The 24,476-nt window shown below is 47.9% G+C and overlaps 1 protein-coding gene across 1 annotated transcript in view; it reads left to right on the top strand.

The window, feature by feature from the left end:
* Positions 1-24,476, top strand: part of LOC135379032 (caspase-3-like) — a 179,280-nt gene that overhangs the window by 116,364 nt on the left and 38,440 nt on the right. Inside the window, exons 6-7 of the mRNA XM_064612279.1 lie at positions 3,039-3,180; positions 3,258-3,436. Of these exons, the coding sequence (XP_064468349.1) occupies positions 3,039-3,180; positions 3,258-3,436 (321 nt within the window). The remainder of the gene's footprint in view (positions 1-3,038; positions 3,181-3,257; positions 3,437-24,476) is intronic.

Genomic DNA, 24,476 nt, shown 5'->3' with positions numbered 1-24,476 from the left:
GCCAGCGATATGGCGAATGTCGGTGCAAAACTCTGATATAAAAGCAAGCTGACGGATCTCACGCTCACAGTAGCCGGAGTGGTTGCCACAGAATGCATATGACAACGGCTTGTTGCCGATCAGAAAGTGGAAGTCACGCCCTTCCAGGTGGTAGCGGAAGTGCCTCACGGCCGCGTATACAGCGAAGAGCTCGCGCCCAAACGTGCTGTAGTGGGGCGCGGCGGTCTTGAGGCGACGGGAGAAAAAAACCAAGCGGCTGCCACATGCGATCAACGAACTGCTGTAGAACGGGGCCAGTAGCCGTGGTAGAGGCATCAGCCATGAGGCTGGTTGGGGCAGAAGGAACTGGATAGACGAGCAGTGTTGCATTGGCAAGGGCGACTTTCACTTCTACAAATGAGGCCACACGTTCCATCGTCCAGGACAACTTGGAGGTCGCCGACTTGGGCGCCCAGAGGAGGCCCGTGAGCGGTCGGACAACGCGTGCGCAGCCGGGGATGAACCTCCGGTTAAAATTCAGCAGGCCAAGGAACTGTTGCAACTGCCGTACTGATTGCGCATGGGGAAATTCACGGACGGCCTGCACCTTGGTGTCCAGAGGACGAATGCCGTGCTGATCGATATGGTGGCGCAGAAACTTCGCTTCGCTCTGCCGAAATTGCACTTTTTAACGTTAATGACAAGGCCGTAGTCTTGGAGGCGGGCGAATACCTGAAGGAGATGCACAACGTGCTCCTCCTGCGAGGTGCTTGCAATGAGGAGGCCATCAATATGTGCGTAGACGAAAGGTAAGTCTCGCAGGATGATGTTGATGAAGTGTTGGGAGCTCTGTGCAGCATTGCACAACCCGAAAGGCATCTTGACAAATTCAAAGAGTCCGAAAGTTGCTTTGACGGCCGTCTTAGGTATGTCAGGCGGGTGCACCGGAATCTGGTGATAGGCTTTCACCAAGTCCAGGGTCGTGAAGGCGGTGCAGCCTGCGAGACTGGCAGTAAAATCGTGAATGTGAGGTAGAAGGTATCTGTCTCGAATGGTCCTGGCATTGAGGGACCTATAGTCGCCGCATGGCCTCCAATCTCCTGGATCCTTCTTAGGCACCATATGGAGCGGGAAGGCCCAGCTGCTGGAGGACTGCCGACTGATACCTAAACTCGCGTTTGGCGATAGCCAGGCGGTCACCGGGGAGGCGGCGGAAGCGTGAGAAGACTGGAGGGCTCGTGGTGGTAATATGATGGGTCACGTCGTGCTTGACCGGTGCCTTCAAGTTGCAGGGCTTGGTGATGTCCAGAAACTTGTCCAAGAGACGGGGAAGCTGGGCGCAGCGCGCGGATACCAGTTGGGACTTCCGGAGGAGACAGGCCCTTCACTTCAAGCATTGTGGTGCTGTCAAGAAGGCGTCGATGGCGGACGTTAACCGACAGGTTGAAGGCAGCCAAGAAGTCGGCGCCTAGAACAGGCTGCGAGACATCCGCAAGAGCGAAGACCCACCGAAATACCTCCTTAGGCCAAGGTCCAACGTCAAGGAGCGTAGGCCGTATGTTTTGATTGTGCTACCGTCGGCGGCTTGAAGGTTAAAGCCGGTGGGCGAAGGGCGTCGGTCTGCAGCAGACGCTGGGATCGCTCTGACCTCAACGCCGGTATCGACCAGGAGGCGGTATCCAGCAACGCGGTCACATACAACGAAAAGGCGGCTGGAAGTTGGGCCGGGATCGCCGGCCGCCTTCAGTGACCGGCCCGCGAATTTCCCTGCCAGGTACAGGGCGAAATGCAGCGCTGTGCTCGATGTCGGAAATGGTGGTGGTACTAACAAAGGTTGGCACGTGAAGGAGTATCTTCTGACGGTGGAGGCGAAAGGGTGGACGATTGGCGACGGGCCGGTGGAGGTTCAGAAGTGGAGCGGCAATGACGTCTGGGGCGACTCGCAGAGAGTGAGTGGAACGCGTCCGTTAGGTCGTGAAGCTTCTGCTCTATGCGAACCAAGCGTGAAGGCTGAGCTGGCGTTGCCGCTACCACCACCGACGGATGCCGAGGAACAAAATAGTCTGTGATCTGATCTGTCAAAGCATCCAGCTTGTCTAGGGTCAGGTCTTCAGATCATGCCAGAACCATGCTCATGCGGCAAACGCTGAAGAAATAATTCCCGCAAGAGCGGCTGCTGGCTATGGCTGACGGAATCTCCGAACAGCTACTTCATTCGGTGCAGCAGCTGTGAAGGCTTACGGTCACCAAGGTCTTCTTCAGAAAGTAGCTACTGAAACCTGGCACATTCGGAAACTTCCAGGCGATCCAATATGGAGCTCGTAAGAACATCATAGGCCTCAGTAAGCGAGACAGAGGCGAGGACACAATCCAGCTCTGCCGCAATTTCTGGATGAAAGCCTGCAAGGACCTGGAAGTACTTCGACTGTTAGGTCTGTATGTGCCGAAGCGCAAATTGTGCCTCCACTTGCCGGAAACACGACCGAGGGTTCTGTCGCCAGAAAGGGGGAAGTCGCAGCTGTGGCGTGGCGGCGGCCGAAATGGCCGGGCCCGCTGTCGAACTTGCGGGCAGCGGTGCGCCAGCGACGGGAACACTTTGCGGCGGGAGAGGTTCCATGAAACCAAACGAAGGTTTGCATATGTCCAGGTCCTGGTCACCAAATGTGGCGTAGGAAGGGACTGACAACTGTATCCGTGACTGCTGGAGAACAACTGGTTTTAACAACTGGGTTTAATCGCGCTCAGCGCGCTCACGTTCAAACTAAGCTGCCACCATCCGATGGCACTAGTGCTGCTACAGGGGTAACGCGACAGTCCACACATGCACGTGTTTGGGCTTGGTAAACTGCAACGACAATACATAGCACTGTCAATGCAAATGTACTGGTTATTGATTAGATAATTATACGTGTAGGACGCGACTATACTTGATCAAAAAACCAAGACACAGCCGGCAAGGTATTCAGATGTATCAGGCTTTGGCATTTTCTTGCATCTCACTTGATGCCATTCTCTCCAGTCCACCTTTCAACAGGTATGCCAATGTTGTTTTTTTGCAGGGGATTGCTGGACATCCTGAACAAAGTGGAACCAAAAAAGACAAAGAGAGGATACGAACGCTCTTTGGAGGACAGCTTGGATTTGATGTTGATGTGCATGATAACCTAAGAAAGGAGGCGATGCTCAAAACGCTTAAAAAGTGTAAGTTTTTTTTCCTTTCGTTTTCTCCTTTTGCTTTCTTTTTCTTCACTTCTTTATTCGTCTCGTTATTGGTGCAGTGGCTGGCGAGGATCACTCAAGTTCATACTGCCTCTGCTTGTTCCTGTTCAGCCATGCGAAGAATGATGACATAATCTGCTCAGACGGCCAAGAAATTCAACTGTCCAAAGTGTATACCATGTTCGAACCAGGGAAGTGTAAAGGTCTGGCTGCTAAACCCAAATTGTTTTTCGTTCAGGTAAGAGTTTCGACCATAGAGCTCGGAACTACATTAGGGGATTTGCACGACTAACTGTAATTTGTTTATCAGAGCATTCTGCTTTTTTTTCTTTCGCGATAAGCGAGAGGGTGATTTGTAGTGACAATTGGCTCACGTGTTGACAAAAATGATCCGCACGTTGACCACAATGGCATCGCTGCTCATTCTACTTAAGCAGTGACACTTGCTGATCATAAAAGTAAGATGCAAATGAGCTGCTGATGATCTCGAGATGATAACTGCTATTGATATTGAGGAAAGACAACACTGACAAGCACCAACAGGACAAGCTCGTCGTTTTCTTTCTCTCCAGGAAAGTGTTGCTTCATTGCTGCAGCTACTGCTGGGTTTCATTAGGGGTTTCGCGACATAACGCTACGAGTTTCCACATCCGTTGCACTCCCTGCCTTGCCTGCAATGAATCATTTGCGGAGAGCGCCGTCATTCGAGGTTGAGCTTGGCGATGATATCAGAAATTTGGTGTAAGGGGGGACGAGTAATGTAGACCTGGCGAAGAACCTTAAAGCAGCAATTTCATGTTTTCTGTAATCAAAATAAATATAGGGTGTTTTTCTAGCCTTTTGATAATTTTTGCGAAAGAGCAGCATAGACGAGAGATATTTCTGGAGTTGGTCCTACACCTAGGCTGACACCCGCTTGAAGAAAGTGTGCAACTACAAGGTGACTATTACCTAAATGGATTCATTAACTTTTGAATTAGGGGAATTCAAGCAAAAGTTGATAGCGGATTGAGACACTATCCTAGTTGCAAGCCACTTCACGTTTAAACAATCCTGGAACACGACAGTGCGTCCAAATACTCGTCCCCGAATTTTTTCGTGCAAATGAACCGAAAACGAAACCACGGCGACAGGGAATACAGAGAGTACAGCGCTTATTTCACGTCAGAGGGCCACGTGATTTGGAGCGATGTAGATCATTCGAGTACGTGCCGCTCAGCTGGCCAGGTAAACCGCTTTCCGCCCCAGATAAGCCTTCATCGGCGAGGGCGATGCCCTCCTCAGGCGCGATTTTTCGGTTTCGGCTGATTTGCATAACGAAATCAAGCAATCGATATTTCACAGCATCTACTGTTTCTTTTTATTCTTAAAAGTTAAAACGGAGCTCAACGAGGATTGCCTCCCGTTCTCTTATCTCGCTCTTGCCCGAAAGTCCCGAATGAAAGAGTCAGTTAATGAATTTTAGGTAATCAGTCATGTGTATACTATAATCCAAAAGATGTCCGTCTGGTCGTACAACTGAATTGTAAAAACGACATATTTGCGGCACTCATAGCTTTTTTCTTGAAAATAAATTGCCTTTTAAACGTCCCTTTAAAGCTGACTCGAAATAAAGTTGTTGTTTGTAAATGAAAATTCTACACCAAATGACACCCTTGCAAGCCATTCCCCTCCCAAGCGACATATTTCAGGGATGATCCGTATTTTATCACGACATCCGGCAGCGGAGCCGCTCATGACGGAACTCTCGTGAGGAATGGCCTGAAATTACTACTTTAGGCACATATTATGTTCCGACTACCTTACTGTTCAATACACACACGCTCTTGAATACCAGAGCAGGTACACGTTCCCCAACCCGTCCGACCTACTTTTTGAGATAACACATTTCCTCCTGAATGAGCGTGATAGAGGGAGCGTTGACACAGTTTTTCCCCTTTCCGTGAATCACAAAAACTTCATATATCTCTCGATCCCGCTGCGATCCTTTGATAAAACTTCCATGGAAATTACCAAAGCAGCACGCCAATATTGGACCAATATGGGGAGTGCAACCAGACTCCATATTCAACCTATATCGCCTGCCCATATTGGCAAGCCCATTTTGCGCCAATATTGTCAATACATCTGTGATAACACCAACGGGGAGACCATGTAACAATAAAGCCTTATCCAGTTTAATGTCCACCAGTGATATTATTTCTCTCTTCTTTTTGCTTTTTCATTTCTGCAGATCGCATTGACTCACGTTGCATACTATTACAAACACAAAAAAACACTGCATCGTCCCAAAAACGGAGAACGGGTACAGCGCCCGCCTTGCTGAAGGACACAAGCAGTCCCACCAACGCAAAAGAGTGCAGAACCACCAATGCAAAAGATCCCATTCATTGGGATCGCAATATTCTATGAACGAAAAGTTTCCAACCCGCTCCGAGAGTACGAAGGAGCGAAACACTTTCGTGACGGTGACGGACATACGACAGAGCAACTCACGCTGCTTGCAGCAACTTGAAAGCACCTAACTTTACACAAGAGCCATCCCTTCCAATCAAACATTGTGTTTTTTACTTGACTTGCCGCAATTCCGTTGTCATTAGGGGAACCAGCGACATTTTAGCGAGTATGAAACGTCCGATCCCGATCCCGCTGTCGCGCATGCGCATTACTTGTAGGACGCGTGATTTCGCTCAAACGATCCGCTTGCTCTCAGTCGGCTTGACAGATTGGCATTGGCATCGCGAAGCAAGATGGCGGCTGCTTCCACAACGTGGAAAGTTGTCGAGTTCTAGTGAACGTTACAATGGGATTGCCATGTATGTTGACCGTTTCGGACAATGTGTATCATCTGCGGGAAGCTGTTCGAAGTAACGACGTACTGAACTGGGCATTTCACGCACTTCAACGTGCAATCTTGCCGTGCTGCTTGGGCATTTGTGCAACAGGGGTACGTACCACTTTCTGTATTTTCAGTCAGTATGGGTTGTACACGGCCAATACGGGCCCCATATTGCCAGGATTTTCCCGATATTGTTTCTAACTGCGTAATATGGGGCCCATATTGCCCAGTTTTAGCCAATATGGGAGAAATCTTGGCGAAACGGGCCCCATATTGGACCCGTATCGCCAATGACCAGCCAATATGGGCCCAATATTGTGTGCTGCTGGGTAGTCTCCGATCGCAGCGAGAGATAAATTAAGCTTTTCTGATTCACAAAAAAGGGGAAAATGTGTCAGCGCTCCCTCCGTCACCCTCATTAAATAGGAAATCTATTATCCCAAAAAGTAGGTCGAACGGGTTGGGGAACGTGTACCTGCTGTGGTATTTAAGAGCGTGTGTGTATTGAACAGTAAAGTAGTCGCGAGTTGCAGTTTGTCATGTCTTGAGTGCGCCTTTTGTCTGTGTTTGTGGCTGCGGCGGTGTGAACTTGTCATGTACCGACTTCCCCAACTTCGGACTCTCAATCTTGTATGGACCATCACATACGGGTACGTGTGTACGTTGGACAGTGCTCACAGTCAACTTGGCAATTTTTTTCTTCGAAGAACAGCTTACATATTGAACGATATTTAAAGATTCGCAATCCTACTGCAGCTAGAACTATGATGACGCAAGCAAGGCACACAAATGAGAGCGCTAACGCAGGGAATTATCTCTGGCGTCCTATGCTTTTTGTTCGCACCGCAATATACTAGTGAAAAAGTACTCGGTAAATACGCGGACTTTCGCTTACCAGTGTAAGTTCTGACGTGACCATGCCGCGTGAAGCACGGTGTTACGCTTCTGGCTGTACGAAAACGTCCGACAGAAACAACATTGCACAAGCCGATCACAATGCAGACGCCGTCGCCAAATATTCCGCCTCGCACGCCTGTCGGTCGGTCGATCCCCAAGATTACCAAGATCCCTCCAGCTGCTCTCTGATTGGCTTTGTCCGGGTGACGTTTCCGAAGAGAGAATTCCAGAATACTCCCAATATCCATCATCTGCTCTTGCCATGTGGTACATCAAACTGCACAGGAAGAACGCCACCAATTCGCGTCGGATCTTCCGCGTTGTTATCGGTTATGCACGCAGAGTAAAACGGCACTACAGTCTTGGGATCGACCGCGATGGATGCTATAGCCCCTTTAAAGCTGACTACATCTGTTTCTAAGCACATAACTTACTACCGCACTTATATATGCGTTTCAATGAGATAGTTTGTTGCTTATAAGTCAAGGGTCGCTCAAAGGGACATCAGGCGATTCTCATAGCTCAAGCTATACGACCTGTAAAGCACTAAAGAGTACAGTAGACATACAACCCTGAAACCTTCCTTCAGATAAACGAAATAATCTCCGAGAAATTTGTGGAAATGTACTGCTATAGCAGATGATGCACGTTTCCCCTCACTGTCATGAAACGGAACGCATGGCGTTTGCCTGATGTTAAGCCGCCCAGTGGCGGCTGACAGGAGAGCAAAACAATTGTTTTGCAGTTGCAACTGCTACCGTAGTAGTTGCAGAGGGATTGATCAAGCGCAACGTACTCGTGGGCAGTGATAGGAACCGTTATTTTTTTCGGTCCGGTTCGGGATCGGGTTCAGGCATATTGGTTCGGTTCGGGTTTACCTCCGTTGAACCGAAATTATGAGCTTGAACCGGTTCAGGTATATCGATTCGGTTCAGGTTAGGCTCCGGGAGAAACCAAAAAATAAAAATAAAGAAGAGCGGTCAGAGGTCAGGACACTTAGAGGGATTGAAACCGTTATTTCTTTCGGTCCTGGTTCAACCGGTTCATCGACAGTAATTTTGCAACATGACAACGAGCTTACCCTCACCGCACACGGTTGTATGAGAAAGGTGTGAAAGGTGAATAACCGTTTCAGGAAGCGTCTACTGCTGCCTCGCCACGACCACTTGACTTTACAAGACGAAGCGTTCTTAGGGAAACGCACGAAGTTTTGCATCGTTTCGGTTTCACTCTCTGCCTCTTCGTTGCACAAGATGGTCAGGGCATCCGAAGGGAGTAGCAGGGCTCTGATATTTTATTGTATTGCACTCCCGTGGTCGTTTGCTGAAATTGAAAAGTGAAGTGCTGGAAGCTTTTTGGCAGAACCCGGTCAGGGCCCTCATTTGTTCCGGCAAAGAAAAAACAAAAGCTCACGATACAGTCACTTACTTTTACTCTCATTTGACATGGTACAAAAAATCAATAATTAAAAAAAAGGTCAGTCGATAGTACAATTACGTATTTCACCTCTGAACCGATTCCCGAACCGGTAACCATACCAGTTTTTGTTCAGTTCCGGTTCGGTTCAGGACAAGCAGAAAAATGTTTAGGGTTCGATTCGGTTCGGGTTCAGTTTCGGTTCCGATCCCTACTGTTGAGTGATGGCAAATTTAACAGAGCGGCGATTCCCTGTCACCGAGCGCTTGCGAGGATGATTTTATCGTCCTCGGTGTACTTAATTGCGCGAACAGCGACGGCGATACCCTTTCTAAGACATCGTGGTCAACAACTTGAAGTAGCGGACGCACACAAGATAATACACGACGGACCTACATCGACTGTGGGCGGTATGCAGCCGTCTGGCTATTGGTAAGACTAATGGAGAATTCGGGTGGTCATTTCACTGTAATACAGCCTAGTTCTAGGAAATTGCTAGGTCGGAGCCCGCGGTGGATCTCGTGACCTTTTCCACCCGAACACGAGTGCAAGGAATCTCGCAGTTTTTGACGATTGGATCACGCTAAGGGCATTGCAGTCGCTCGTCTTCGAGTACCGTCGTCTCAACTCAGTGAACTCATCTCAACTCAGTGAACTTCGACGTGCGGCCAGAGGAGGGCTCTGGCCACCTTAACGACGCGGATGTGACAAAACCAAATATAGTTCAGCAATCCATTGCCCGGTCGTTGCGAGGCTGGGCGACAAATGTGCTTGCTGACAAATTCCTGGCGCTTACTAGACGCCACACTAATATACGAGGTCTGGCAAAACAAGCGAGAACAGGCGGGCCCTGGCACAAAAAGTTGCCGCGAACTGTCTACACGATTTCGCCGTAAACGGTATATACAGGGTGTGGCAGCACCATTGCCAACTCTCGTCCCGCGCGGTCGGTTCAAGCTACGCGCCACCGGCGCGAGAGCAGTTAGTTCGGCCCTGGCTTTAGGACCACCGACACATTAAAAAGGCTACTTCCTCTCCTGACCTGTTTGTCGTGTCAGTCACAACAACTGGTGACCCGAACGTGCACCTTCTGGGAACACATCGCATACGAACTACCGCTTACCATCCGCAAGCAAATGGCTTAGTCGAACGTTTTCATCGTCATCTGAAGGCCGCTCTCTCGTGTACTCAAGACCGCGCATCCTGGTCCGATGTCCTGCCAACTGCCCTTCTCGGAATCCGCACCGCCTTCAAGCAAGACCTGGGTACCTCCAGCGCGGAGCTTGTGTACGGCACTCCACTTCGGCTTCCATCTGAATTCTTCGAGCCTGCCGCTTCTCCCGATCTGTCGGATGCGTCTTCTTTTCTTGCAAAGCTTCGTGCGACCATGTCCCGAATCCGGCCCTCCCCGACCGGCCGTCATCTTCGAAGCCATACGTTCGTCGCACCGGACCTCGCGACGTCAACGCAAGTTTTCGTTCGGCGCGACTCCGTCCGACGCGCATTGCAACCACACTACGACGGCCCCTACCTCGTCCTGGAACGGCACCCTAAGTGGTACCGACTGTCCATTCAGGGCCGCCCGGACACAGTATCTCTCGACCGTCTCAAACCGGCCCACGTCGACGCGTCGTCACTGGCCACTTTCACCCTGCCAGGTGACCTGGGCCCTGACACCCCCACCCATCCGCAAAGCGTCGCAACGGCTACTACCCCTGCTCTCGTTCCTCCCAAAACGGTATCCTGGAGCCCCATTCTACGCCGTTCTTATCGCCCAGGCTTCTCTTCTATGGGGGAGGGGGAGTGATGTGGCAGCACCATTGCCAACTCTCGTCCCGCGCGGTCGGTTCAAGCTACGCGCCACCGGCGCGAGAGCAGTTAGTTCGGCCCTGGCTTTAGGACCACCGACACATTAAAAAGGCTACTTCCTCTCCTGACCTGTTTGTCGTGTCAGTCACAACAAGGGTATCCCACATAACGTACCATTGAACTATAAAAAATGTTGATGACAATAATAACTACTCAACCTGGAGTGATGGGGTCGACGGCATTTGTTCTTACTAGTTTGTTGCCGCCTCCTGATGTGAATGTGATGTAAATTTTCGCGAAGTTAACTCGGAAATGGCTCAAGTAAATGTCACTTTTTTACTCCAACAATATGAAGAGTGTGCCGAGTTTCCTCACATTCATGATAATTAACATGGATCTTGAAAAGCTCTCCGATCGGAAGAAAATAGCCGAACATATGATTGACGCTCCTTGGAAGCACTCCAAGCATAGCGCGCAACGACTTTTTGAGCGCAATCGCCATAAGTCTGATCAAATCAGGTTGGAGACCCAGCCCACAGAGTGACGGTAGAAAAGTGACAGTTCCTGAAATTGGGAAAGGGAAGCCCAATTGAAAATAATTCCTGAGGTTACTTCAGAGCCTGAGGTCTTGAGGTATTATGGGACATCAGAGGTCCTGAGGTTGCCTCAGAGCTTGAGGTTCTGGAGTTACCTCAGAGCTTGAGGCCCTGACGTTACCTCAGGGCTTTGGGTTCTGGGGTTACATCATAGCTTGGGGTTCTGGGGTTACCTCAGAGCTTGAGGTCCTGCGGTTACCTCATGACCTGAGTTTTCCACAGCGTGGACCTCAAGGCATGAACAACACAGAGCGCCCTTAGCACGACTTCGTGTTCAAATTCGTTTTATTGGTATTGAGGTCATCAGGTCCTAAATAGTTTTTCAGACACTTTAATTTGTCGTTCAGTGTCGCGGCTCTCTTCATTTTCTTTCTGATTTCTTCACCTTGCTCCGCTCTGCTCTTGAAGCACTGGACGTATGCACCTAGAAATAAAATTCATTTCAGGTACGATAGCCAAAGAGGTCATAGAAGGTAACACACGAAATACCGAATAGTCATTACCAAAGTGAGTGAGCATGTTTGCACCTACGAAAGTAATTTACTCCTCGCAGTGGCAAAACCATAAAATTCCATTACGATAAATTGCCATACTCAAAACGCAGACCAAAAATATGCGTATGCGTTTCGAACAAGAAAAAATAACGATAAATGCTTGTCAAACCAGAGGGATGACCAGTCTGGTGAGCAGCAGCCTCAGGCATGTTGTCCAGTGAAAAGCAACAGAAGGACAGACATTTGGTGGCGATAGAACACCGTTCAAGATTTGTAAACACTCACATCATCCCGCGTTTGTTGCGATTCCGGCTCACGCTTTGATGGTTTTCCTGTCCGCTTTCGTTCGTTGCTGGCCTTGGCGATATCCTCAGTGCCTCAACGCGACATGCAATCTATCTGAATTGCATCGTAGCGAATCTGAAGATACGGTATCACAAATATTAGAATTTGAAAGGTACATCTACTTCTAACGTGTCAATTTCCATTCACAAGATATTGAAGCATATATTTTTTTCTTTTGAAACAAGACACACACACACACACACACGCATACAGCAAAAACTATATACAACAAAATTCCGTTCACATACCTTCCAGAAAGAAGCTCCCACGGGTCTTCTCGCCATCCTTCCGGAAAATAGCGTGCACTGTATATTCCGTGTTCCGATTGAAAATATCTGCCATCGTTTCTTCACATATCTGCCAAATTCTTCACGTCGTCCACAGAAGCAACAACTCGAATGTCGTCAAAGACCACGTATACACACGTCATCATGACACCTTATGAATAAGCGGCACACAGGACGAAGCAAATACGAGGGGTGTTCAAGTCATACCGGGACTTTCTGTCTCCTGAGTGTACAAATGGCTCGCGCTACTTTTTTTTCGTCATTTTCACACGCGACAGGCCTCTGCGTTGACCACGTGGTGGTGCAAAGTTTGTGCAACACAGCAGACACGTGCTGGACAAGATAGCCGACAACGAGGTGAGCGCGCACATCGAACCGCGAATTGTCATGAAGTTTCTCGTGAATGAAGGCGTAAACTTATCTAAAATTCACAGAAGACTTCAGGCTCATTACGGCCACGATACTCTTAGCCACAGCAAAGCGTTTGAGTGGTGCAAACGGTTTCAAGACGGCCGTAGATCAGTGCAGGACGATCCCGGCCGGGGCGGCTCAGAGCCCAGTGTCAAAGCTACTGAGATCTGGACCGTTCTCGAGCATTTCCTCACACGAAGTCTGCGTGTCGGTGCTACTCCGTGCCGTTAGCCAGTCGCAGATTTACGGACGAAGAGTTCATCCTCTGTGTGACCTCACCTGCAACCCAGGCATGCCCTTGTCTGAAATTCCGAGCGTAGACCGCGTCCCCCGGTGTCAATTTAGGAAGATTCCAAGAATGACGGTCGTGCCATATCTTTTGTTTTCGGTGCTGGAATTGCACATTCTTCCGGAACTCAAGTTTAAGCTTGTCCAACGCAGTCTTCAACTTCCTTCCCATCAGAAGTTCAGCTGTTGTACGTTCAGGGACTGCATGAGGTTGCGAACGGTAGCGTAGTAAAGCCTCGCAATCTGCGTTTTAAAATCTCCTGCTGCACTTTTCTTCAGCTTAGATTTAACAGTTTGTACCAATCTCTCAGCTGCTCCATTTGACGCAGGATGATATGGTGGAATTAGAAGCTGCTTGATGTTATTCCGCTTTAAAATCTTGCGGTATTCACTGCTCAAAAATGCTGCACCGTTGTCAGACACAATGAGGTCTGGGATCCCACGTGTTGCAAGCAATAATGCTGTTGCAGACGGGGATGTCACGGGCAGCACCTCCACCCCCTTGGAAAAAGCGTCCACCGCTACGAAAACAAAATCGTCCTTTAAATGGACGGCCGAAATCCACATGAAGGCGTGACCATGACTTCTCTGGGAATGGCTACGCGGTCATTTCGGTACGTTTTTGCATATGCTGCTGCTCTTGGCAAACCTGGTAGCCCGAACAACGTCCACGACGTCACGGTCCAGGCCTGGCCACCACACATGACTCCTCGCCACAGCCTTCATCTTCTCAACAGCCGGGTGGCCTTCGTGTAGGACACGAAGCTCCTTCTTCCGAAGTTCGCTGTGCACAACAACCCGAGATCCTAGCAGCAGGCACCCTTCATGTAGGCTCAGATCCTGGAACCGAGCTCGAGAAGAGTTAAAATATGGGTCCATTGGTAACGCTGATCCGTTTTTTACTGCCTCTCGCACACTTCGAAGGTGAGGGTCTCTTGTCGTTGCTTCCTGCATAACGACTGCTGACAGGATTCCTGAGTACTCTCTTTCCAGCATGAAAATCTCAGCCGGTTTTCCAATTTCTCTGCCCTCACTTGGGAAGGGTACACTCTACTCAACCCGTCAGCGTGAGCAATACCAGACCCGGATTTGTAAACGAGGTCGTACTGGTACGTTGAAAGTAATAACGCCCAGCGAAACAGTCTGGGCGAGCCTTGCGAGGGAATTGGTTTTCCTGGACCCAGCAGTCCCAATAATGGTTTGTGATCTGTTACTATCTCGAACGGCCGTCCCCATAAATACTGACGGATTTTGTTCACTCGAAAAACGACACCCAGGGCGTCCTTTTCCAATTGCCTGTAATTTTTCTCTGCTGCAGCCGAACTCCTTGACGCGAAAGCTATCGGATGTTGCTCACGTGAGTTGTTCCGATGACTCAGTGCCGCCCCTTGGCCGTATAGGGAGGCATCGCAACAGAGCACAACCGGAAGGCCTGGGTTGTGTACTGATGTCACCAGCTCCTTGCTCTGTAGGAACAAAGCTTCTTCCTTACTAGTCCATTCTCAAGACTCTCCAGACCCCAGGAGTTGATTTAGTAGATGCAGAACTGCTGATAAGCCTGGCAAGAATCTGCGATAAAAGTTGATGAGACCTAGTTAGCTTTGTAACTCCTTAAAGGGTCCATGAAATGATTTTCGAGAATTCCGAGCACTCTGCAGAAAGCCGTTCTCATGATCCATCACTATCGTACACACATCGACTTTTAACCGTATTCAGTACAACGGAGGTGCAATTATGAGACAAAAATAGCAGGGTGTGACCGCTGGATATATGGTGGTGGTGGTGGTGGTGGTGATGAAAGGGCTTGCCGTTGTCGGCTGGATATATGCCTTCGAAGTGGGCTTACGTCATCGCCATCCAATCCTCTCAGTCAACTGTGAACGACGAGGAGGACACACCCCGCCGGACCACGTGGGTGCATCGTTCCGGTTTGGACAACAACGACGTTGTATATATCCCGTCGAAATCACTTGAAATATGGCGTAAGGCAAATTATCAACAATGGAGGAAGAGGTTATGCGACACATACAGCGTCTATTGATCGTTCGGTACGCAGCAGCTCGTAAAATGTCACTGACGAAGGTATGTTCTCACGAAGAAGTCCAAAGCGGAAAACGTGCTCCGGTAACCATGCTGTCAGTCAACGGTTATATTACATTTCTCGTAGGATTCTGTGTCAACGGCTAGTTACAACCTTGTCTCCAATTCAAATTAACACATATTTCATGACAAAGTATGCAAGCTTGTTTGAACATTTTACACTTTGCTCGCAAAAGCCCGTCCGCGAATCGGCAACATGTTCTGTGTATGATGTCATGGCCAGTTCGCCTCGGAGGCGGGCCATAGCAGCTGCCGTTCACGCCTGTGGTAAATATTGAATATTTTCGCTGTTTGTAGGATTTTCAACTTCATATTTCATAACGGCTTCAACTTTGTGAGCATTTGGTCTCACTCCTTCGGCATCAATTACATGTCCAAGGTACTCCACCTGCGGCTCAGCTTCTTTAGCTAGCTTTAGCCGCAGTCCTGCCTGTTCCAACCTACGCAGAACGAGCTTCAGGTTCCGTATATGGTCTTCATCACATAACCCTGTTACCATGATGTCGTCTAAATAAACCACCACATGCTTCAGCCCTTGAGGCAAGTTTTCTATCTCTCTCTGGAACAAGGCTGGTGCTGAACTGACCCCAAACGGCAACCTATTGTACTCGAACACTCCCAGTTGTGTATTTATGGTGATTAACTTCCAATATTCTGGATGTATCTTAATTTGCAAGTAAGCATCACGCAAATCTAACTTTGTGAACCTCTTCCCGCGAGAAAGCTTTGTCAAGAGTTCCTCGACCTTGGCCACGGGATATTTCTCAACCAAGGTAACTGGGTGGATGGTTACCTTGAAGTCTCCACAGAGCCTCACCCGTCCGTCTGGCTTCAATACCGGTACAATAGGCGTGGCTCACTCAGCTGTCCTTACGGGCGTTATAATTCCTTCCCGTTGAAGCCTCTGCAGCTCTTGCGCTACTCTTTTTCTGGGGTGCTAATGGCACCGTCCTAGGCTTGAAAGAACGCGGGCGAGCTTCCTCCTTCAGGTCGACCTTCGCTTCTACACCTCGAAACTTCCCCAGTTCACTTTTGAACAATGCCGCGTGTCGAGCTACTACGTTTTGCACCACTCCGCTGACTTGTTACCACTGGGGCAAAAGCACGGGGAGTTCCTTCATCCATGTTCGACCTAACCACATAGGCCCCTTTCCCTTCACGATGAACAACGGCAAAATGCTCTCCCTGTCGCGGTATCTCGTCAAAACGTCTGCCTTCCCTACCACTGATGCGAGCTCTCCTGAATAGCTTCGGGGCAGGACGCTAGAACCTTCGATCCTTACTTTTGGATACTGTCTACGGCAAAAATGTTCGCCCATGACGCTTGCACTGGCTCCCGTGTCCAGTTCCATTTTTACGGGCTTCCCGTCAATTTCCAGCTCAACCACGAATGGATTCACGGTGTCCTGGGCTGACACTGACCACATGGCATAAACCACATCATCAGTCGACTCGTCGCTATCATCGACATTATGAACCTTTTTCGTGTCCGTCTTCTGGCGCCGGCGCGTCCTTCTCTTCTGGTTCATAACTATACGACTTCCGTCTCGTTTCTCCCCTTTCCTACTGTTACACGCTGACGGGCACATCAGCGTTACATGTCCTAAATGTGTCTTTTTACAGCGGTAACAAGCCGCGCCTGAAAATCGGCAGCGATCAGGCGAATGCCTCCCGTTACAACGGTAGCAGGTGTCCCGTACAGACTGTGCTATCTTAATGGCACATGCAGCCGGAGCAGGCACTTCTGCCTTTGTTATTTCCTTAGAATCTCTATCCGCGGTTTCCATGGCTAACACAGTCTTCACAGCAATATCGAACGTAAGGTCTGGATTTTCGAGAAGACGAGTTTGCATTCCCATCTCGTTGATACCGCATACAATCCGGCCCTAAAGCATAGTATTTTGGAAAGTACTGTATTCGCAGCCCTCCGTAAGACGTTTAAACGAGGCGATGAATTCGCTCACTGGCTCCTCTTCACGACGAACACGGGACTTGAATTTAAAACGAGCTAGTACTTAGCGCGTGTTTACGCGCGGTGGCTGATGGAAAATTTGTCGCATGCGCTCCGATTGGAGAAGGATACTATGGTGACGGTTTAGTATACTGCTAACGCTTGTAACATCGCTGCTAAATGTTCAAATTAGGTTTACGGAACTATTATCCAACATGCGTTCGTGGTTTTGGAACAGGGCTTTGCGATCTGCTTTGCGGGCTCTGTTTAGTGCGTCGTCAACCAAATTAAGTGGAAATTGGCGATTGATGAATGTTTGCTAAAGTTCAGCTAGATTTCTGCCCAGCTCGTCGTCACTGGAGCGATTACGCCTCTCCCGATGTGCCTGTAAGGGATGGCAAGCTTAGTATGACGCGGGAGATAACTCTTAAATGCTAGGTACTGTTGAGAGTCCGTAGGTCTACGGAACAGGTTGTGAACAAGACCCCGTTGGTTAACTATACCTGGGCATCTAAGAAGTTAATAGTTAAAGCGGAATACGAAATGGTGAAATGGATGGCCGGATGTGTTAAAGGCATTGATAAATGTAATTAGGTTATCTTCTGAGTGTGGCAACACCATGAAGATGCCGTCGAGGAACCGCTTATAAAGCGTGGGCTTCTTTACGCGCTTGGACAGAAATTCCTCCTCTAGAGTTTCCATAAAAATATTAGCGTAGTTTTGTGCCATTTTTGTACCCATAGCCGTGTCTTTGACTTGTACGTAGTGCTTACCGTCGAAATCGAAATTGTTACTTTTGAGAATAAGGTTGAGAAATGCGGATAGGACACACGGAAGGTAGGAGGTATCAGAATATTTTGAAAACGCCCTTTCAGCTGCGGCAATGCCATCTTCGTGGGGAATGTTAGGATGCCGAGAGGAAACGTCTAGCGTGACCAGCAGACTGGAAGAAGAAGGTTGACGTTTACTTAATACTTGAAGAAAGTGATTGATACCCTTAATGTAGGACTGTAGTTGTGGAGGTATATCTTTAAGGAGGTGGTCTACAAAGCTTCAGATGTTCTCGGAAGCTGTACGTTGCATGAAACTATGGGGCGCCCTGGATTTCCAGGTTTGTGGATTTTAGGGAGCATGTAAAACCTGCCATGGGGTTTTTGGGGAGTAGATAGTCGTACAGGGTGGTATCTATCATTTTTCTTTCCTTTAGAGCTTTTAGACTGCGGATAACATCTTGTGTAATTTTCTCCGTAGGGTCAGCCTCGAGGAGTTTGTTAAATGACGTGCAAGACAGTTGTGGAAGAACCTCGTTAACGTAATTGTTTTTGTCCATTACCACGACTGCACCACCCTTGTCAGCTTTTTTGATGACTAACTTGCTACGATTCTGAAGATTAGGGAGGCTGCGCTGTTCAGCAGGCGTTAGATTTGGTTACGATTTCCGTTTAGATAATTCATTTTAGGCTGTAAGGATATTCTTTCGAACCGCACGTAGCTACATGTTCAGAGTTCTTCACGGTTAGCCTCTGGTGTAAAGTTGAAAAGGTGGGATCCGACTTAGGCTTATCATGAAAGTATACCTTCAGAAGTAGACGACGGGCGAAATTATCTAGATCCAGATGATGTTATTTTACTGTTATTGGAGCAGAATGAGAGGCCACGGCTAAGTAGTGAGACCTCCGAATTGGTATGTGTGTGAGACGATATATTAACAACATTATGGGACTTTTGGGATAACGCATGTGCAGGTGAGGTTGTAGTAGTCATTTATGTCATTCAGTGCGACATGTGCCAAGCACAATACGAAGTGCAGACCAAAACATCATTTCGGATCAGGTTGAACAATCACCGGTCTGACGTTACAAAAAAGCCAAACCTCCCGGTCTCTGGTCATTTCAAACAACCAGGTCATTTACTAAATAATGTATCACTTTTCATTCTCCAGTCAAATTTTAGCTCAGACCGGTGCAGGGAACAACGCGAATCTTCTCTCATTTACAAATTCCAATCAAGCATTAACGAAGATCTCGGAGGACTTTCAACGTAAGAAATCTGGCCGCCTAGTTGAGCTTCTTTCTTTTTGTTTCTTTCTGTCTTTTTTTTCTTTGCTTTCGTTCGTTTTCTTTTTTTCAACAAAGTCTGAAGGAGCACTCACATTGCCCAGAAATTTTCCCTGAAAACGGACAGGGAGCAAAGGAGAATGACATCACCACCCGGACTTCACTCACCGACAACAACCTGTGGCGTGCTTTGTACCGGTTATGACGTCCACGTACCAAACAAACCTAACCAATCTGTAACCGCCTGTGCACCTTTTGTCCTGATGAAGACAGTGCCACTGTCGAAACGTCTACCCTTTTTTTCATTTGACTTTTAACCCATTTTCAGCCCATTTCAGCCCATTAAATGAACTAGTCTTCCTAACTTCCCTAAAATATGTTGTCCGCGTCTTTTTCCTTCAACAACTGTAAAACTGCGTGGCCGTTTGATTTTTTGTACTCCCCTCGACCTATAGATATATGTACGTTACTTTGAGGACATCCTTTTGCACAGCCTGGATGTAACTATCGAGATGGCGGTCCCTGTGTTCAGGGGGTGACCAGCTGAAACCTGTATTGAAAGGGGAAGCCGTCTGTATAGAGTCTCAAGCGCAGTTTACGGGCAGAGTTTTCAAGATCTGTGTTCAGCTGGAATTCGTTCAGTCCTTTGTACTTGGTTCTCAGTTCAGTCGTACTCAGTTCAGTTGTACTTGGACAGTAGAGAGTTCTTTTGATAGAAGGCGTTCCTCGATTTTTGTTAGCCTTACTGATGATAGATTTACCATGGATTTGGGGGCACTGTAAGAAATGCCTGCCAAATTTGGTTCAATAATGACCTTAGTCGGGTCTTAAGGTGACTGCACAGCTCCCTGGTGTGCCGACGGAAGATCGCGTTCCATTTTTCTGTCCTTCACGGCCCGTTTCCATGCGCGTTTCTCTGTAGACGTCAGACGTGAAGCAATTTCGTGTTGCTTTTTTCATAGGTCGGTGAATTGATCTTCTTCACAGTGGCGTGATGCAGGAGAGAGAAGGGCGAGCGACGCATCCTCTAAGACAGCTTCCCACTCGGATAGATGAGTTGCCCTGAAGTTAGCAAAAGGCAGCCTGGATGAGAGTCGCGCTCCTTTTGGAATTAATTTGTTCTGTATATGTTTGGAGATGAAACTGAAATGGCTCTCGTAGCGCATGATTTTGTCAGATAACTTCCTGGATGCCAGGAAGGCTCCGAATTTATTTTCTTTCATAGACGGTGTGTGGGGTCTAGTTGTGACAGGGTTGTGGGTTATTCTACCGTTTCGGTTGCATATCCAGAGCGGCCGTGGTCTTGTCTACGCTCTTGCATTTCATGTAGTCCTGGTTGTTTTGGGTACCAGCAGGGTCTTAGTGTTCGTGAACCCATTGGGAATACCGGATGTCTGCATCTATATGAAGAATATCGCGCTTCTATCAGAGGTGTTATGTGCGACAGTTGCGATGACATTATGTCGGTTCTGAGCGGGCTGAGGTGCAGTCCGTCGGCTGCGAGAACTTGAAGGGGGTCGAGGGGGTCATAGAAACGATGAACCAGGCCGCCAACTCTTTCGTCGTTTGCAGCGAGCCAAAGGATCATTCTGTTGAGCTGATGGGTGTCAATATTGAACCGCGCATTGCGCACCCAGTCAGGGCAGCTTGGATGACGATTGAGGAAGCGAGGAGGCACGGTCGCGATTAACTTTGCTGTCCATGGTCTTGCAGTATAGATATGATCGATCACAATCTTGTACTCCTCGAAACATTCAATGGGATGTGAATCCTCAAGGTCATGAGTCCCAACGTAAAGAAAAAATCGTAGTGACGTGGGAAGGAAGCTGATTTATCATAGGAATAGTATCGAATATGCAAGCTTGATCTCTTATTAGGAACAAGGAAGCATGGTGAGTGTTGCCAAACCTGGCATGTAGATGCTAGAGCAGAGAAGTTCCGATGATTTCAATGTTGCTCCTATTCCAAGGTTCATTAGTTGTGGACACTCTGGTGCGAGGAGGTACAGGTGCCGTTGGCAAACACATTCTCGAAGGTCTTGAAGATTCAGACGGCGCCGTATTAATACACAAATGAAATAAGTTCGCACAGAGCACCACCAAAGGAATATTTTGAGATGACTTCATTTAATTAATTTAGAAATTACATAGGCGCGACGTTTCGTTCTTTTTTCGAGTGAAAAGATATAAGGAGCTGGTCAAGCAGAGAACACTCACTTTCGTGTGCTTGGACAGCGGTGGGGGAAGAAAAATCACAGAGCGTTGAGATCGCAGAAGGGAGGTCATAAATTCTGTGTGCGGGGTCATGTCGAGTGTGTTTCACACGTGGGTGGGGGTTTTGGAGGTGGGAACACTACTGGAATTCATTCGAGACTTCAGCAACGCGCACCTCAGCATTTATTTCACCCACCAATATTCAGCCACAGCTACGAACTTTCTGGACGTCACAGTCAGAGACCAGTCACTGGAAACTAAGGTGTACCGAAAACCAAGTGACAGTCATCAATATTTACACTTTAATAGCTGATACCTCCGTCACTGCAAACTCTCTACCTTATAGTCAAGCATGCAGATACCGGCGTATCTGCACAGAGGACAGCGATCTCGAAGGAGATCTACGGTACGCATTCACCGATCGCAACTACCCTCCCGATGTCGTTAATGACGCAATTGAAAAAGCTCGCCGTTTAGGTCCCAAACGGCCCACAGCTTCATCAAAAACCGATGAGTACTGGGCACCGAGCTTAACCTTAACCTACAACCAAAATGTAGCTGGCATCGGATCCATTCTGAAACGCCATGTCAATATTCTGCACCAATCCGAACATCTGCGGGAAGTCTTCCCAGAGGCTCTCAAGATTGTTTATAGATGACCGCGAAACTTACGGGATGTACTGGTGAACTCAAAAGTCACGAGGGAACAAAAATAATTCCTTGGCTGCAGGCCTTGCAAAAAACCCCGATGCAAAATTTGTCCCCTCATGTTGTCAGCGCGGGGCGTTACCAGCACCACCACGAACTTCAAATTCCATATGAATGGTGCTTTTGATTGCGGGACTCAAAACGTAATATACCTTCCACATTGCACCATATGCCAAGCTCAATACGTTTCACAAACCTGCACAACATTCATAATTCGCTTCAAGAACCGCAAGTCCAACACCAAAACAAAAGCGGAGCTTCCGCTGTCTAGGCACATGGCCCTTCCAGAGCATGCAATCGAGAAACTCCCTATTGCCATATTACAATCCGTATTCAAGAGCGATAGCGATGGTTAAATGAAGGAATCCTTTTTAATACATAAATTCAATCCGGCCCTGGACTAGCTATACTGGTCCAAGGTGGTCAAATCCGTGCACTTTTGGAAACGGGCGATGTACTGGAACCTTCGAGAGGCGTCTCTTTTCTGCGTCGGCAGTAATCGTTGTTATGCGGTAGGATGCATTTTCTATCTTTCTTGGAGGCACGATGCCGGCCATCGCAATGTTCATAAACGAGCATCTTTAAGTCACTTTAGTCAAATAATATCTTTACTGACTGCGTTCGGCTCTATGTGAGATTCTTTTTTCATTGATACGAAACATAATTCAGGCTTTACTCGAGGCACAAAATGGTTATTTATGCCACCAATGTTTCGAAGTGCAGGGAAATCAGTTCAACAAAAGATATAACAACAATTCAAAACAGTGAAAACTAGTTGCATTATTTTGTCAAACCGTCGTTCAAGCTAGTGCTACATGCGCCGTCTCTGTTACAAGAGTGAATCAGCCCCCAAAGCAGATTAACTACTTGGTAGCTAGCGCGGTGCGCTCAACATCTGTCCTCAAATTTATTTCAGACACTTCGTAGGTCACCGAGCCGCATTTTCATATCAGTATTTGTATTTATGCTGGACGCGTCGCACATAAATGCTTCCAGCGTGTGCGATTTAATAGGAATTGGCAGAAATATGTTGTTACAGTTTCCGATCGCTATACAGAAACCCTAACGTGAAGAGAGAGCTGAGAGAAATGAGCTAAAAGAAGAACCACTACCGCTGTTGGTAAAAGTGGGACTCTGGAATAGTCCGCTAAATGTCTGTTTCTCAAATATCAAGTTTATTAGGCTATCTTAATAACATTTACTCCTTCCAGCCTTAGGCAACGCGATATACTGGAATCTTCGAGACACATCCCCCGTTTCTGCGTCGGCAGTTACTCAGCGATTTTTTACCTCTATTTCTTGGACGCACATTGGCGGCGCATTTAATCTCCATGCACATAAAAGTGCATTTTGTACTCAGGGCTTTTGTCAAATTACACATTTACCTCCTCTGAGAAGTCTACCCTGCTGACAGTCAAGATAAAGGCTATGAAGGATATCCGACAAATCGTATGCCTCGTGCAGATGAACAATAAAAAAAAAAGAAAGAAAGAAGCAAAGAAGCCTCATGACACGGAATCCCATGCACCCCGACTGACCGCTGGGGCTATGCTTATCGTCGCCTTGAGATTCATGGCTCACTTCATTCGGTGAAACCCATATTTTCTTTCGTTTTTTCCTTTACGTGTATTCTGTGCGATAGAGGATAAAGGATTTTTCCTCTGGATGTAGGGCTCCGACAGTGGACAACATGCTGTACACATGCGCTACGTAAAGCCAATTGAAGCGCTATTTATTGGTAGAAATATATGGGGACCAAGCCATGCACCCTCCCCCTTAGGTCCGCAGCTGACTCATGTATAAACCAATTCAGAAATGTGAAAATCAACCTGGTGTAGCATTATTTCTTGATACAGTCGTTTTAGGTGGTTATTCCGGCCTAGCGCCCACGAACTGTCTGCTTCCTAAACCCGTACTTTTTTTTTATTAGGCTATCTGAATCAGAAACGACATTTTTTGTAACACCTTGTTGAATGCGATGTATACCTGAAATCGGCCATTGGGGTTTCTCCCTGAAGCGCGTCACTGACTCAGATGGTGGGAATGTTCTCGTACGAATATGATGATTGCGATGTTCAGTCTGTGATGAAGTTGGCTCTTGATGTAAGGAGTTTTTCTTTTTTTCTTCCGACACCGCTGGAATCTGTGTGAGTTCAGCTTCAAATTTGGTTTGGCTAACCCAACCCAACCTAGCCTAAAGTGTCACGAGAAATGGCGAACGTGCTTTGGGCATTGGTGAGGGAGACTTCACACTAGCATGTTTGTGTTCTTTCTCCCAACCTTTACTCCGTGTCTGCCAAAACGCTTCTCGAAATTGCTATCATATTTTGCTGGCGGTGGTGCAAATACAATTGCTGTTTCATTGCTGCTGACAGCTGGAGCTCCAGTTCGCCATAATAACTGGACGGTCTATGAGAGAGTCACAATATTATTCCCAGGAACTCATGTTTTCACCCTGCTGACTTGTAAAATCCGCAGAAGAAAATTAGAATTTCGTTCACTGAGAGCGGTGCGCCGATCAGCGGACCGGCGTCGGCGGCGAGCAAAAATTGTCCGGCAGCGTGGCGCACACCTCTAATTGTAGCCTGCGACGACCGAGAAAATCATGTCGTTTTGACATAGTGAGGTGTCTGCGCGTTATATGCCACCTGCAAACAGACACCTTTAAAAACGCGAGCGGCTGCCGAAGTAAACCAATTTATAGCAAAGGCATTGCAGAAGTATGCGTATTCCACGGGATACCCGGTAACATAGGAAACATCACAAGTTCCGACGAGCTTCGATCGGTAGGAAGTTTCGTTGTTAACCTCCTCTGCTTGCCGCATTCGAGCGCGTGCGTGGAACGGATATATTCTGAGGTCAACAGC

Source organism: Ornithodoros turicata, chromosome 1 (assembly GCF_037126465.1).
Source record: "Ornithodoros turicata isolate Travis chromosome 1, ASM3712646v1, whole genome shotgun sequence".
In the NCBI taxonomy this organism is placed as follows: domain Eukaryota; kingdom Metazoa; phylum Arthropoda; class Arachnida; order Ixodida; family Argasidae; genus Ornithodoros; species Ornithodoros turicata.
Note: the sequence above shows the minus strand (reverse complement) of the source record. Positions and strands in the feature narration are given on the sequence as shown.